Source organism: Microchirus variegatus, assembly GCF_963457635.1.
Source record: "Microchirus variegatus genome assembly, chromosome: 9".
NCBI lineage: Eukaryota > Metazoa > Chordata > Actinopteri > Pleuronectiformes > Soleidae > Microchirus > Microchirus variegatus.
This window is the reverse complement of record NC_139810.1, coordinates 407,605-422,500: the sequence shown is the minus strand read 5'-3', so window position 1 is coordinate 422,500 and position 14,896 is coordinate 407,605. Positions and strand designations below refer to the sequence as shown.

Genomic DNA, 14,896 nt, shown 5'->3' with positions numbered 1-14,896 from the left:
AGGGAGAAGGAGGAGCAGAGGAGGAGGAGCAGAGGAAGGAGGAGCAGAGGAGGAGGAGCAGAGGAGCAGCATGTGTGAGTGTTTCCTCACCTGTTTCATCAGTGTGTCTCTCTCAGTCTTCATCATAGACGTCATATCTTGACTCTGAACACAGTGATGAACACATCGTTGTTTCTCCTCCTCCAGGTCAGTGATCACCTGTCAATCACACACACGTCACATGACTTCAGTGACAGGAAGTCCAGATTGTCTACATTGTTTATTGTATTGTTTATTTTATTTCATTTAGCTTACTGTCTATTTTCACTGTCTTATTTTATCTTATTTTATTTTATTTTATTTTATTTTATTTACATATTTTATTTATTTTATTTACATCTGTATATCTAGCCCTTGTTTCCGCATGCTGTATTTCTTCTTCTTACTTTGCACAGAGCATCTGGAACAAAAACAATTTCCCCACGGGGATTAATAAAGTATTCTGATTCTGATTCTGATTCTGATTCTGATTAGTGTGTGAGGTTACAGTGAGACATTAACACTAACGTGATTAAAGCTGCGCTCTGTAACTGTGGCTGTTCTTTGTGAGCAGAAACAACTTTAGCGTGTGAGGGAGCGTGTGTGTGTATACAGCAGCAGAGCAGGTGTGATCTCCTGACTCCGCCCCCTCTTACCCTCCTGTGCCTGCTCTCAGCAGCAGACATCTGTCCCAGCATCCTCTCCTGCATCCTCTTACAGTGAGACATCACCAGCTTCAGGACGGACAGAGGGTTCGGACCCTCGGCCCGGCTCTGTGGGGCGGAGCCTCGTCGCAGCTCCTCCTCCTCCTCGCTCTGAGGGGCGGAGCCTCGCTCCTCCGCCTCGCTGTCGCGCTGCAGCGCCAGGAAAGGGTCGCTGAGGTCGTAGTGTCCGTAACGCTCCTGCACGAAGGAGTCTCTGTGCTGAGCCTGAAGACACACACACACACACACACACACACACACACACACACACACACACACACACACACACACACACACACACACACACACACACACACACACACACACACACACACACACACACACACACACACACACACACACACACACACACAGGTCATATACTGTATATAATTAAATATAATTCACGTATGTTTATGCATGTGTTGTTTATGACGACTCTGCAATATTTGTTCAAATGTGAGTTAAACGACCTTTTTAGAGGAAATATTAACAGATCTGCACACACACACACCCTTATTGCCTTAGTGTGTGTGTGTGTCTGTGTTATTGTCAGTGCGTGTGTGTGTGTGTTATTGTCAGTGTGTGTGTGTCTGTGTTATTGTCAGTGCGTGTGTGTGTGTGTGTTATTGTCAGTGTGTGTGTGTCTGTGTGTTATTGTCAGTTGGTGCGTCTGTGTATGTGCTTAGATGTTATTGTCAGTGTGTGTGTGTCTGTGTTATTGTCAGTGCGTGTGTGTGTGTGTGTTATTGTCAGTGTGTGTGTGTCTGTGTGTTATTGTCAGTGTGTGCGTCTGTGTATGTGCTTAGATGTTATTGTCAGTGTGTGTGTGTGTGTGCGTTGATGTTATTGTCAGTGTGAACACACACACACACACACACACACACACACAGATGGTCTCTCCTCTCGACCCAAACACAAAGAGGTGAGACACGGCTGTCCCCCCCCCCACCACCAGGGGCAGATGTTAACTCTTCCCCTGAGACTCAAGAGGGTGAAGGACCAGGCCATGAAATATTGAACACACACACACACACACACATCCCCCCCCCCCTCCCGCACACACACACACACACACACCCCGAGGGCATCAGTAAAAAGGCTGCTTTTGAGTGTTTTTTCCTCAGCTTCACAAAGAATGCAGCCCTCAGTGAGATTACAAAGACGCTGTCTCAGTGTCTCTGTGTCTCAGTGTCTCAATGTCCTCAGTGTCCTCAGTGTCTCAGTCTCTCAGTGTCTCAATGTCTCAGTGTCTCAATGTCTCAGTCTCTCAGTGTCTCAGTGTCTCAGTGTCTCAATGTCTCAATGTCTCAATGTCTCAGTGTCTCAATGTCTCATTGTCCTCAGTGTCCTCATTGTCTCAGTGTCCTCAGTGTCTCAGTGTCCTCAGTGTCCTCAGTGTCAGGATGTTATTATCATCCACAGAGTTCTTGTTTATAATCCATAATAATCTTAACCCTGAGAGACAAAAGGCTGAGGCCTGACACAGAGCCCTGAGGAACACCTCAGGTCAGGTGGGTTAGCGTTAGCGTTAGCTGCTGTTGGTCCGCCATCTTTAAAAAGCTCAGAGTTTAAATCCCGCTCTGACTCTACATCACAGACTTCTTAAACACAGAGTGTTGTTAAAGGAGCACAGACTGAAGCAGACATAGCTTTTATAAGGTGAGCCTTTTGTTTAGTGGATGGTTGAGATGATAATGACAGACTGTGACTTCCCTTCATGACAGAGAAACTATAAAGGTTGACTTTTCTTTTTCAGACTTCTTCCTTCAACACTCCCACACATCGGTAACGAGGTGTGAACGACGACCTGATGCCTTTCACCTGGAAACGCTGTCTGTCAGTCAGTTATCTACAGCCTCAGGACACAATCAGGGTTCTGTGTGAGCTGTGGAGTCCTGTTTCCTCTCTGAGCCTCTGTAATGGCTGCTGAACAAAGACCTCACATATCAACACAACACTGATAAACATCAACATGTTTTTGTGCCACTTTGACTCAAAAACATCGCTTTTCTACGACTCGTTGTGAAAAAACGTGTTTCTACAACCTGTTTTCATGTGTTTTAAAGGTCCCATATTATACCCTATTAACCCAAGTTAAACTAGGTCCTGATGCCCTAATGAACATGTCTGTGTCATGCTTTAGTCAAAATATCATAAGGATGAAGCACAATAACAGTTCAATAACTCTGCCAAAACAGCCTTTTTCAAAACGCTCGGTTTTGTGCCTGATCATTTACATGTGAATGAGACCCAGGTAAACACACATCCACTGCTTCCAGGGGAGTGTCCATCTAACTGTCACCACTTATCACCTATTGTCATGCAGCGTCGTCACAACCCCCGCTCCATATACCCCATAGTAATGTCCGTTTACCCGTTGTTGTTACTGTTACTGTTGTTGTTGGTGAGTTCAGTTTGTTATGAACATTATTCCTGAGTCTCTGTGACATATTAGGAGGATTTTATGGCCAGTTGAATTAGATTTATTACACAATGCACCTTTAACAAATATTGCACCTCCTGCGAGGATTAAAGGCGGACAAATGCAAGTATTGAAAATACCGCCAAAGAGAAAAATTACCCATTAATGGGACGATGAAGATATACTGTTTTACCTTCTCCACAGTGAAGGCAAAAGACCAAACCAATCTGACAAACTATTCTGAATGTTCTCACGTTGTCAAACCTCCAGACTTATCCCTTTAACACAGTGTCGTGGATTGTGTTCATGAACTCTCTATGGTTGAAGTGTTTTCAGATCGACTGACTGCGACATTCTTTATGGTGGCGTCTCCTGTCCTTATCCACAGACCCAGATTAAAAACAAAGAGTGCTATCTGCGCTGTCATCAACTCCACCCTTCACTGCTATTTACACTTAGAGAGACGGACTGTTTGCCTGCTACATATAAAACAGAGGAGGAGGAAAATCACTGCTTTCCAAACCTTCACTACAAGACTTGGCCGTCTTCCGTTCTTCATAAACACTAAACCCCCGGCCTGAGTCGTTACTTGGCATGGCCGACATCGAGATAACCAGACAAACTGAAATGTCTCTAAATGAATGTCGTGAACCTAGAACGATGCCTTCAGGGTCAGCAGAAAATGAAGCTCCGCAGCGCTAATTACAACAGATGGGTGAGGCCATAACACTGTCGTTTACACAGGGAAATGCAACGGTGGCATTTTGAGGCTTTGAGTTTCACACCGTCTTCAAAAAAACGTCCAAAAGACATTTCCATGTGAATAAAGAGCTGATATTAGCTGTGGGACAAAAAACATTGATCCATCGTTCTTCTTTCTTCATCCATAAAAATCTGTATTTTAATTAAGAAATGAGTAAAAGCTGTAAAGTAAACAACAGTCCTGTCAGTTTCAACACTTCATTCATTCTCCTAAACTTGTTGCCGTGCGTTCATCAAACATCTAGATAGATAGATAGATAGATAGATAGATAGATAGATAGATAGATAGATAGATAGATAGATAGATAGATAGATATCATCACAACAGACACAAGAAGAACAGCAGATGATCTACTGTACGTCAAAGGTCAAAGGTTAGGCTGAGGTTAAGTTTAGTTAGTCTACAGGAAATTAAGGTGTGTGTGTGTGTGTGTGTGTGTGTGTGTGTGTGTGTGTGTGTGTGTGTGTGTGTGTGTGTATTCAGGTCAGGCAGCTTCACTCCATCACACCCTCAGGTGATGGAAGCACTTCAAAGAAACATGAATAACACTTTTAAGGATTTTTCTTCTTTTTTTTTGTCCCACCCAATCTCAACAACATTCCCAAATTTGGGCAGGGATTCTTGTAACAGAAGTAAAGTAAGAGAATTATTCCGTACAATCTTATCTGAGCAGAAACACTCGGGTCCTGTTGTTTACAGAGTGGGGAAAACAGACAAAGCATTTTAGGATTAGGGGATATGACATCATCATCATCATCAGCCGCCAAAACCAAACAGTCCTGTTGGAGCACGACTACGAGCAAACCTGAGGCCTGGATATGTAAACAGCTAACACACACACACACACACACACACACATTCTTGTACTTGCTGCATACTTAGGACCGGGTAAAAGTGCTAACAAAGTGAGGACCAGCATTTCCACTTTATAAATCAACACAATAACAAATATCTACTTCATGAATGACATCTATAAAGAACTACTGGGTGCAGTACCATTTTATGGTACTGCACCCAGTAATTTTTGGTCCAAAATTTGACAAAAACGTCATATTATACTGTCGTCCAAAATTTGAAAAAAAAAAATGTATCCAAAATTTTTGGTCCAAAATTTGACAAAACCGTCATATTATACTATGTTGTCCAAAATTTGAAGAAAAAAAATTTGACCCAAAATTTTTGGTCCAAAATTTGACAAAGACGTCATTTTATACTATGTCGTCCAAAATTTGAAAAAACTAATTTGACACAAAATTTTTGGTCCAAAATTTGACAAAACCGTCATATTATACTATGTCGTCCAAAATTAGATTATAATTTTTTTGACAAATTGAGTATAGCATGTTATAGCAACCTAAGGAAGTGATTTCAATGAAAACAAAGTGAGGACCAGCCAAAATGTCCTCACTCCGTAAAAATGACCTCGCTTTGTTGGTTAAAAACCCTCACTGGTCCTCAGTATGCCGCAAGTACAAGAACACACACACACACACACACACACACACACACACACACACACACACACACACACACACACACACACACACACACACACACACACACACACACACACACACACACACACACACACACACACACACACACACACACACACACACAGCTACTGAACGTCTCAGATCATTCTTTACTTTCTTTCCTTGGCAGGTGAGAACAAACCTCTGAGCTCCTTCATGAAGTATTTCAGGGTCAGTGAGTCAAGACTCTCATCCCGGGTCTATTTTCATGTCTGTCACCAACTTGATTTAAGGAAAAAGATAATAATACCCCTCAGTTCCTGTACAGATATGGACAGTCATCGACTCAAAGAAAGGCCACTCCTGTTGGAATGCACGACCTGTTCCTGGTGTCGTGTTCTCAGGAATTCTCCCTCCAGTGAAACGGCTAATCTGTGTCCTTGGTGATGAAGTAGAAGCAGAAACAGTAAGAATCTGTAGAGACAAGTCGAGATGGTGACGCCATCCGATGCCGTTCCAGATTCTCTGCGGTTACTGTTGAATTACAACCTATTGTTGTGCCGTCGTCCCGAGCAACGTCAGGCTCGTTGATTTAAACATTCCACACTGAAACAGACTTCTGTCTGCATGAAACAAACTTCAACGTCAACTGAAATTTGGGTTTTTGACGTCTTGGGTCTGTACAGAACTTTATCTGCTGCTGATCGATATAACCATCGTACACAAGCCCGACCGAATCCATACTGATCTGTTGAGATGTCGCTGAGATACAAGCATCTTAAACGGGACATTCCTCCAAATTCTAACCCTAACCCTAACCCTTTAACTTCTCGGATATGAAGGACACATAGAAGCTAATTTCCCCACAGATTTCTTCACACAAATGAAACCGCTTGAAACGACGATGCCAGGCCTGTGTGTGGCGCTGTGACGCTGCAACTGCAGTGTGCATTAAAATAACTCCAACAGAAAACAAGAACAGCGAAGACGGTGACAGCAAATGCAAGGGCAAGGGAGGTGGGGGAGCGGGCTATGACATTATTGTTTCTCCAGTTGTGTTTTGGTCGAGTTCATGAAAAGGTAAGGGTGGGTTTTTGAGATTCTTTTACTCTGGGAACTGTTTTCCAAAAATTGAGTTTTTCGACTCCCAAAGTCCGGGTTCCGCGTGGCTAAAAAACATACAGAACTTGTTCTCGTGTGTACGTGGTTTTTCCTCTTCACATTTGTAGGCTTTCCTAAAGTGACTCTGTTGATATGCCAGGTTAGGGCTAGGCTAGGCTAGGCTAGGCTAACCCTAGGTCCTAAGTATAACGCACATTGAAAATGCATAAAAATATAGTTTTCACAGGGAATCAGTTCCTGTTTATTCTGTTTTGTCCTCTATGGTTTATTATGTTGGAGAAGAAGCATTATTGTCATATAGATTTTTGACAGTGTATTTGTTATCCTAAGTCGATTATTTATATTAGTTAAACATAAATTAATGTGCAAAGGAAACGACGGAATGATTATTTAATTTAAACCATATACATTCTAACTTCATTTATTTGTTTTTTTATTGCTTATATGCTTTTGTTCATGTGCTCTTGTTGACCCAGTTATGAACGAAAACCATTCAGTATAATTCTTACTTCACCAGTATTATGTTTATCATGCACCAAACAACATTATAAGTGATTAATAAGTATTTATAAGTTGTACAAAGTAGATTGAAAGTTAGTTAGGTACCTAGCGATTAGAAGGACAGACAAACAGATGGATAGAAAAATGCTAGTTAGCTAGCTACCTGGCAATTGATAGAAATATAAAGTTATCTAGCTTCCTAGCTAACTAGGTAGATAGAAAGATAGTAAGTAGTTAGCTACCTATTGATAGATGGATATATAGACAGACAGATAGATGTATAGAAAGATGCTAGCTACCTGGCAATTGATAGCAAGATAAAGTTAGCGAGCTTCCAAGGGAATAGGGGATTTTTATTGTTTTGTTTTATTTTGTATTTTCGGTGAAGAGAGAGTTGTACCAGGATGAAATGTTAAGTATGAGGATAAGTATATTGCAGTTCATAAAAATAATAAGTAGTATTAGTGTTTATTATTCCGTCCGTCATTGTCGCAGAAGGAACTTACAATGACCCACCAATAAAAAAATCTAATTGCAATTATTTGGACAGGAATTTTACCTAATTTTTGCAGGATCGCAATACTACCCGGAACCGTGATACTTTGTCTGGTATCGTACCGTGGTTACTGATTATGGTATCGTGACAACTCTACTTGGAACATATTACTACTGTGGCAAAAAACACACACACACACACACACACACACACACACACACACACCCACACACACATTTATGTACAGGGCCCCAGTGGGCTAAAGGGAAGTGAGTGATTAGAAAAGTGCACATCCTCTCCACAGCACAAACCTCAGCCTCTAACTAACCCACGAGGGAGAGACCACCAGAGCGTGAGCGGGGGTCATGGTCAGACATGAAAGACCCCCTGTAATGTGGCCGAGGACGAGGGAGGAAGTACGACAACATGGACCTCGGGGTATGATGGTCATTGTGTGTGTGTGTGTGTGTGTGTGTGTGTGTGTGTGTGTGATTTCAGGTCAAACCCTGCATGCGTCAGATCTGGACGTCTGCCATTAGAGCTTGTGTGGTAGAAGCGAGGCTCCTCCTCCTCCTCAGGCCCTGAAATTATCTCATGATTACAGCCTCGCTCGCCGTCTACACGCATCTCACTGTGAGAACAGGACGTTCACGGCTGCTACTCGTCCTCGTCGCACCCTCAACCGCGCAGCGAGTCGAGCGTTCAAACGTAGATTGGTCCGACCGAGCGCGGAGCAGATGCTGCGGTCGCGAGTTTGAAAACCTGCCGCAGACGTAAAGAGGAAAAACAAAAAAAAGAAGACTCCGACGCCGCAGAGGATTTTAGACGAGGTGGCTTTGAATATGAATGAATGAGATTATAGAATACACAACGTTTTCTGTCCAATTCAACTATTTATTTAGAGTGGGGGTGTCCCTCAAGGCTCTGTCCTGGGACCTTACCCAAAGCTGTCATATTTATGCAGATGACACTCAGCTATAAACATCTAGTTCACATGGATTTATAATTTACAATGACACATAATCCATTAAACTATTAATCTATTCTGTTCTCCTTCAGCGTTCCCAAATTAAGACATATTTGAGATGAAGAGCAATCAGCCTGAACTGGATCCAAACACGGGAATAATGTTGTGTCTGCGGTAAAACTGAAAGACGAGGGGAACCCGACGTTCCTGTGCCATTGTCTCCATGAAGCTGGGTTTCCTGGCTTTCCTGTTGACACATCACCTCCCTGTTTGCTGACATTCTTTTTGGGGGTGTAATGCAACGACATGTCTTCACAGAAGGAAGGAAGGATTAACTCCGCGTTACTTAAGGGATTTTAAGGATGGCAATTCAATGACTTCTCATTTCTCGTGGCTGTAGCAAATGTATTGACATTATTTATGAGTATTCTTACTATTAACCACTATTGAGCTCTTGTTTTCCCGTCTCACTCAGTTCGAGCTAAAAGCTAAGCTAACAGTTATTTTTACATTGCATATCCAAGTGAAGGTGAATAACCAGAAATACTTCCATGCAGATGCTGTGATGTCGCGATTGTCCACTCGAGGGCGATTTAGCACAAAAAAATATATTTTTAAAGAATCCTGGAATTGAGCAATAAAAATTCAATCAAATGGAGAATTAGTCAAAATAGAATTTTTATATATATATATATATATATATATATATGGCACACAGTCGACTGGACCTGTAAAAACACCAGCGACGGCCACTTACAACTTAAAGAAGAACAAGGAAAAAGAGCGAGTTCACGAGACCTCCTGATTCTGAGGACTCCAGGTTGGCAGCCCTGGTTTTGAAAGGCTGGTTTTCAAGCTAACAGACAGTAGGGGGCAGTAAAGACAGGCCCCACAATGACTCCGAAGCTGTTAAATTAGGGTAAAAATCCAGCATAGTTCTGCTTTTTTTCCAAAATAACGTTCACTTTCCATATCTGGCAGTTAGCTGACATGTGACGTTAGTGAATCTTGTCTGTGATTGGACGGTCGCTCCTCTGAAGTCCTAATGGTGATGATAAAGTTCTACTTCTCTGCTCTCAAGTAGTTTTTGAATGTTCTGTATATCACAAACGGTCTAGGAGTTACAGTTATAAGAAGTACGCATGCCGAGTCCCATCTGCGATGACAGAATTTCAACAGTTCAACTTTCTTGCTCAATTGGAACATTTCTGAAATTTCAGATAAAAACAAGTAACAGCCCGAGCCGCTGAAGCTGCGACACGGGCGTCAGCACTGAACCATTCACTCACACCTTACGGTCAATTTAGAGTTACCAATTCACCTATTGCATGTTTTTGGACTGTGGGAGGAACCCAGAGAACCCGGAGAAAACCCATGCACACACGGGGAGAACATGCTAACACCTTGCAGAAAGGAAAGGCCCTTTGTTCCAACTGGGGCTCGAAACCCTGGAACCCAGATCTTATAGTTGCAAAGGCGACAGCGCTAACCACTACACCAAGGCTATTCAACTTAAGGCCCGGGGGCCAGAACTGGTTCTTCAACCATCAATTTGGACCGGCCCGCGGCCCATTAACCCATAAATAATGAATGTATTATTAAAAAGAAAATTATTTCTGGCACTTTGCAACACTTTGCGTCCATTTTTGGCAAATACTAGTACAGCTGTAATTGTACGCAGCCTATGTATGTACCATAATATTTTGCACTAAGAGCCAACTGCAGCAGTTGTACCAGAATATTATTGGTACTTTTACTTATATTTCTGCTAAAATAGCCTTTTGTGGCCATTGCACATTAATGTTGTTTAAACTGTTACCTCTAATTTTGTCATACCTGAATGTTGGTTTCACTGTAACTGTGACCTTTTTGCACTGTACGCAAATTGTATTGTACCTGAATGTTGGTGGTTTTGTTACTTACATTTTTTTGCACAAAACTAGCGGCCATTTTAATAAATAAGTGCTAAATAATTGATATCATTTTGTATGTAACTGTATCCGTTTACTGTACATGCAACACAAAATAGTAGTACAGGGGTTGACCGGCTCATCTGTGAGTTCAGACGGATTTAAATGATTTATCCACTTTTGATCATTAACCTGCTCGAGCACCATTCAGGTACGATAGACTGCCAAAGTCCAGCATGAAAACGTGTGTGTGTGTGTGTGTGTGTGTGTGTGTGCAGGTTGTAACTCACCCTGAGGGCGTGAATGACCACATCCTGGGCCTCCAGCTCTCCCTCCAGGATACTGAGGAGAGTCAGCAGCTCGGCTCTGCTCAGAGCCTCCACGTTCATCATCTCCTCCTGAAGAAACACCAACACATGACACCACGCATCAGAAGACACAAACGCAATCAGGATGAAACGTGACTCCTCCTCCTCCTCCTGTGAGATGGGAAATTGGTTTATTTTCCAGAATGGCGTTTAATGGAGGCTTTTATTTTACAGAACCGACAGAGGATGAGTCCCATCTGCGCTCTCACTCGGTTATAAACAGGAAGTCATTAGCATATCTGCGTGCCAAGTCGCTGAGGGCAACAGTTGCCTGGCAAATTCACTTCAAGGTCCAGTGCAAAGAGTGAGTGTGATCAGGATTCAAGGAAACATCCCATGGTCTGTGTCCGGTGATTCATGAGCTCGCTGTAGACCTGACATCATCCTTCAGAGTAAAAGCTCTTTCTGTTCAGTTATTATCATAGAGCTTCTCAGAAAACACAGCAAACAAAAGGACTGATGAACAATTCCTGCCTTCCTTCACCTTTTGAACTATCCCTTTAAGACACAGGTGTCAAACTGCTGGCCCGGGGGCCACATGCGGCCCGCCAATCGCTTACATGCGGCCCCCCCACTTAATATTATGTTATAATGAAAACATGGCCCACGACCTCACCCTCTTTTAAACACAGGGTTTAGCAATGTTAGCAAAGTTGTCCAAACGTTTTGCGGATTCAAAACGGCGTGACCATGGCAACCCATTGGCCCCGATACAGGAAGTCAAATTTCCTGAAACTTGGTGTGAAGACCATGGCCTCAACTCAACAGGAAGTCGGCCTTTTTGAATTTTTGCCGTCCGTTTTGGCGATTTGTGAATCTATGTACGTTTCTACAAACCTACTTAGGAGCAATGTTAGCAAAATTGTCCAAAGGTTTTGCGGATTCAAAACGGCATGACCATCGCAAACCTTGGCGAATTTCGACTATTCGCCCCCGATACAGGAAGTGCCCTGTAACTTCGGCATAAATTGAGTTCCACCAAATTTCCCGAAACTTGGTGTGAAGACCATGGCCTCATCTCAACAGGAAGTAGGCCTTTTTGAATTTTGGCATCCATTTTGGCAATTTGCACCCTTCGTAAATGAGCTAGACACATCGAGAACATTTTGGTCTCTAGGCGGGCCCCCTATTGACCCAACTAGACGTTCATTGGCCCCCAGGTCATTTGACTGACACCCCTGCTTTAAGAGATTGACCAGTGAATGTTTACAATATTGAAATGAGCTGGTATTGGCTTTTTAATATAAACATCTTTTTTCTTTGCTTGTCCGTGACAGTAACCTGAAGATCGTTGGTTTGTGGACATTTGAAGGATTTAAAGTTGAGGTTTGTGCAGCACCTGTCTGTCTTTATATTTAAAATCATTTTCAGATATTTTATGGACCAAAAAGTAATTGCGTGAATCTCAAGTCTCTGGAATTTCTACCAAAAGATGTTCCTCCTTTTTAGGGTTTTGATGATGATAAATAATAAATGGGAACTGAGGTGTTGAGGCTACACTCTTAGAAATAAAAGTGCTACGTAGAACCTTATGAGGTTCTTCGGTTTGTACCATTTTGTAGCGTTCCACCAAGAACCCTTTAAAAGCCTTTATTCAGGAAAGGGGTTTTAGAGGGTTCTCTGGATCAAAATGGTTCTTACTGGAACCATTAGTGTTATGAAGAACCCTTGAAAAATCCTTTCTTCAGTAAAGGGTTTTTCAGAAGCAAATGGTTCCAGGTAGAACCTCAGCCCTTGTAGAAGAACACTTTTGGAACCATTATTTCTCAGAGTGTAGTTGTGGACTTTCCTCCTCTTTATTGTTTAATTGAGCAAACCTCTCCTCTCCTTTTCCAAAGCCAACAACAAGTCTCCTCAGAACATTCCCCAGAACATTCCGAGGCTCGCCGCACATTCACAGCAAAGCGATGAATGCAGTGTGAACGGGCGACTTCACATCATGAACTCCAGGGTTAAGTTTCCATTTCCAACAACCACACACACTTCAATATCATATTGTGTTTAAATGGGGGCTGCTGCTGTGTGTGTGTGTGTGTGTGTCACCTGATATTTGTAAATTAGTGTCCATGGAAAATCATTCCAACATTCCCGGGATGCCCACACCATGGGAATTGTCTCCCAGGAGCAAATCCCTGAATCCCAGTGTGCAGCGGTGTCAAATGACAGAGCTAACAGAGTGTAACCAAGTCAATCTGAGACACTTATTCTCTGCAGGTTTCAACAGGTCAAATTTAAGACTTTTTAAGACTTTTTTAAAGACCATAATGAACACAATTTAAGACCCATTTCAAATCCATACTGGCAAAAAAGTGCAAAAGACATGAAGGAAAACTGGAGCCACAAATGGTTGAACTTGCAATTCTTCTTAGCTGTGGGCTTTTGTTAAGTTTTCTCCGCTGCTATGCTAAGCTAAGCTGTAACACAGCACACTAGCTAGTTAGTGCTCGATAAATTCTTCAAAGTGAGACTGAAGTTTACGCATGTTTTAAATAAAAGTCACGTTTATAGATTTTTTTAAGAACTTTCAAAATTGCATTTAAGACCTTTTATGAGATTTTAAGACATTTTAAGGCCTTAAATTCAAATGATTGGATTTAAGACTTTATAAGACTTTTTAAGACCCCGCTGATGCCCTGTTATTTACCAATAATCCCACAACTGGCTTTATTCACAATGTGATGTTTGCATCACTAGTGATTAGAATATTCTATTCACATTCTCCCATTTTACAGAGTCTATGTTGTGTCACCTGCTGTGAAAATATAACATTTATTATACATGCGTAGTTTGGCTGAAAACCAGGCTTTTTCATCACTGATTATTCTGTTGAGATTATTTTCTATTTTTGGTCCATAAATGTTGAAAAGTGTTGATCATTTTATCCCAAATCTGGAAAAGATGATGTTTTCTAACGTCTTTGTTTTTTTTTTTCCACAAACCAACAATGATTGACTTTTAATTTAATTTAAATTCTTTGTTTTACGGAGCAAAGAAAGCAGAACATATTCACATTTAAGAAGCTGGAAAATCAGAGAAACTTGTTTCAATGATTTAAAAAAAAAAAAAAACACTTGAATCATAAAATATTAAAATAGTTAATGATTCATTTGGTGGCTTTTGTGGAAACATGAAACATGAGCATGTGTCCATTTGTTCACTTTTCTCTCAGGTAATCTGGTTTATACACATACTTCTCTTCTGTTGAAATAAACGTTAAAATCAGTTTAAAAACAAACACACGATAATCTGTGAGGAGCAGGAGGCACCAAAGCTGCACCTGCTCCTCCTCCTGCTCCTCCTTTGTCTCAAACATAGTTTTCTCATTCAAAAACACATTAAAGGTCAATAATTACGTGTTGAAAACAATGAAATAATCTATCACTGTTATAGATGAGCTGATGATGGACAAATCAATCAATACCATTCAGCTATTAGACTCATCTCAACACACACACACACACACACACACACTCATTGATAAATAATAAATCTTTACACATTGTGATTATTTTTATTTAAATGTTGTTTTTTTGAATGTTTAACGCCAGCTTTAAGGCGGTTAAAGTTGAATATATAAAGCATAACAGGTTCAGGAGCTCGTGTGAGAGAATCTCACTGAGCTTTATTTTAACTTTACATTTTCGAACAAAAACAAGACAAAATGGCGGTTAAGTGTGAGCAGGTGAACACGTACCTTCACGCGCTGTGGTCCGCTGCCGTTAATTGTTGTGTTTATCCATAAAACAGACACACAAACGGACACACACACTGACAACAGTGCAGCGTAAATCAGCTCCGTCCACTGTCACTGCTCCTCCTCCTCCTCCTCCTCCTCCTCCTCCTCCTCCTCCTCCTCCTGCTGCTCCTCCTCCTCCTGCCGCTGGGAAACAACACAGAATCAAACTGACGGGCCCCGCAGCCAATCACAGAGGTGCTCTGCACCTGCCCAGCCAATGACTGGCCGCCGTTTCGCTGAAGGGGTGGGGCTACAAGCAACCCGGAAATCTCTTTGTTTCTTTCTGCTCCAGCCGTTTTTAAATGTGTTTACGGCACATTTTTACCGTAACTCTAGGTGTTTTAGTAGTACTTAGTTGTACTTTTGTTTTTCAGAGGTTTGAGAAGAGAAAGTAAACACGCGTTTGTACAA

At 41.8% G+C, this 14,896-nt stretch overlaps 1 protein-coding gene across 1 annotated transcript in view; it reads right to left on the bottom strand.

The window, feature by feature from the left end:
* LOC310931677 (CTTNBP2 N-terminal-like protein) overlaps positions 1-14,508 on the bottom strand; it is a gene marked incomplete at its 3' end in the record, with an annotated part of 17,606 nt that extends 3,098 nt beyond the window's left edge. Inside the window, exons 1-4 of the mRNA XM_083894906.1 lie at positions 14,444-14,508; positions 10,672-10,779; positions 675-947; positions 91-198 (exon numbers count right to left, since the gene is read on the bottom strand). Of these exons, the coding sequence (XP_083751032.1) occupies positions 91-198; positions 675-947; positions 10,672-10,773 (483 nt within the window). The 5' untranslated portion in view covers positions 10,774-10,779; positions 14,444-14,508. The remainder of the gene's footprint in view (positions 1-90; positions 199-674; positions 948-10,671; positions 10,780-14,443) is intronic.
* Positions 14,509-14,896: the final 388 nt, after the last annotated feature.